The sequence below is a fragment of the Myotis brandtii genome, unplaced genomic scaffold, assembly GCF_000412655.1.
Source record: "Myotis brandtii unplaced genomic scaffold, ASM41265v1 scaffold628, whole genome shotgun sequence".
Classification (NCBI taxonomy): domain Eukaryota; kingdom Metazoa; phylum Chordata; class Mammalia; order Chiroptera; family Vespertilionidae; genus Myotis; species Myotis brandtii.
The window spans coordinates 92,893-94,864 of NW_005370403.1; the positions used below are offsets into that span (position 1 = coordinate 92,893).

Here is a 1,972-nt window from a genome sequence, read left to right on the forward strand (position 1 = left end):
GGGACGGGAATGCGACTCCGACTACCTGGCGGTGGCAGGAAGACTCCTGCTCTGGGAGAAACCCCCCACAGACCCTCCAGGCAGAACCTCCATGCATTTCCCTAGAAACATCGCCACCAGCCCTGCTGAGACCCGCAGGGACGCAGGCGGCTAAAGCAGCTTCCCGGGCTGGTTGACGGGCACAGTCACCATGGACAGGAAATGCAGCCACATCAAACCCCGACCCCTTCCACAAACGGTGAGGAACAACCTATTGGCAATTCAGTTATTACCCAGCAGGTGTGTTTTCAAAATGTACCATTACTCCCAGACATTAAAACTTTAAAATACCAATACTTACTGTAATCTTTATAGCTTTGTTCAACACATTGACCCATTCTACTAGGTCCTGCTGATCATTAGCTTGTAGGAAATATTTCCTCATCCCTGCGTTCATAACTGTTGAGAGAAAAAATAAACTACAATACATGAAATTCTGCACTTGTTACCTCCAAGTTTATGTTTGCAGCAGATGGAACACCATGCTAGGTTCAATACTGTGACCACATGTAGCACTGCTATTATCACTCAATAACAAGGGTAAAATTCTTATTTTTAATGGCCACGTCTTTCATTAAACAAAAATACAATATATTGGACCCACCCCCTAATGATGGACACGTAGGCTATTCCAATTTTTGAAATTATATAAACTATCCCAATAAAACATACATTTCACATACATACATTTCTCCTTAGGCTAGCGTTTCTATAGGATAAGTTTCTGAACGTAAACATGTTGGAGCAAAGGGAATTCATATTAAAAATTCTTACAGATGTTGGCAAGTCGTCTTCCCAAAAGGCCGACTCCCTTTACGTTCCCGCCAAGGGCACGCAGAGACCCTCCCACCGAAGGCTCCTCCCGGCCACTGCCCACCAGCGCCTGTGGGGAGGGCCCGCTCTCAGCTCCTCGGCCGGGACACTGGGCCGGGACCTGCACGGCGTTTCCTAGACGTCCTGTGGCTCAGGCGTGCTCCGCCCACAGGAGTCCTGACGGGAGAGTGAGGAGACGGACTCCCCAGCAGCTGCAGCAGCATAACCAGCTGGTCGGTTCCATGTCCACCTCCGGCTCCACGGTGGCCCCGCCGCCAAAGGCCCCGGGGATCCCGCCTCTCCCGGGATGTCTCCCCAGCCAGGGGGTGGCAGCCGCTCCACCCACTTTCTACTTCGTGGGTCACTCAAGCATCAGTGGAGATGAAAGCCTCCGAGGTGCTCTCAACAGCGACATCGCACCCGCTCAGACCCTGCTTCTTACTGGAGGCACGTGACTGCGTCAGACGCTTTCCCTCACTCCTGTCCCAGCACCGCCTGCCTCTCCAGCAGGACAGAGGGCTCACCGCCAGCCCTGCCCCGCGTGCCGTTACTCTCGTGTGGACAGCACCTCCTCATGACAGCTGCCACTCCTACTCAGGCCCCTCCCGCCACAGACACACCGAGGGCACCAAGCTCCCACTGTTCCCACGATCCCAGCGTCTCCACTCTCCACCTGCCAGCTCCGCCCGGGCCGTCACCAGAACATCCCCCTGTTGGTCTCCACCATTTCCCACTCCCCGACCTGATCGCTCTCCGTGATCCTCACCTCTTTGCCTGAAGCAAAGCGACCCGACACCTCTCCCCCGCACCCCACCTGTGCAGCCCCCCAGGCCCTGTACTCCCCTAACGTTTCTCACCCTTCCGCTCCCCGCTGTCACCACCCTCATCCAGGCCCATCTGTAAGGGTAACAGTTTGAAAGCTACTTAACTCATCTACCAACACCAAAACTCTTATTCATACAAAAAAAAAAAATTTAAAAATCTACCTTCGCCTCATGCCTACTCTCCAGATGCCGATTTCTTACCTATCGTTTAAAAATAACCACTTGTCAACAACATATTGGGCCCGACTCCTGCCCACGTGCTCACCTCAGTCTCTCCCCTCCCTCCAGCTTCACAA

At 53.3% G+C, this 1,972-nt stretch overlaps 1 protein-coding gene across 3 annotated transcripts in view; it reads right to left on the reverse strand.

The window, feature by feature from the left end:
* PLEKHA1 (pleckstrin homology domain containing, family A (phosphoinositide binding specific) member 1) overlaps window positions 1-1,972 on the reverse strand; it is a 24,563-nt gene that overhangs the window by 13,634 nt on the left and 8,957 nt on the right. For all 3 annotated transcript variants that reach the window (XM_014528291.1, XM_014528292.1, XM_014528293.1), the window contains exon 4: window positions 341-438. In XM_014528291.1, coding sequence (XP_014383777.1) covers window positions 341-438 — 98 coding nt within the window. The remainder of the gene's footprint in view (window positions 1-340; window positions 439-1,972) is intronic.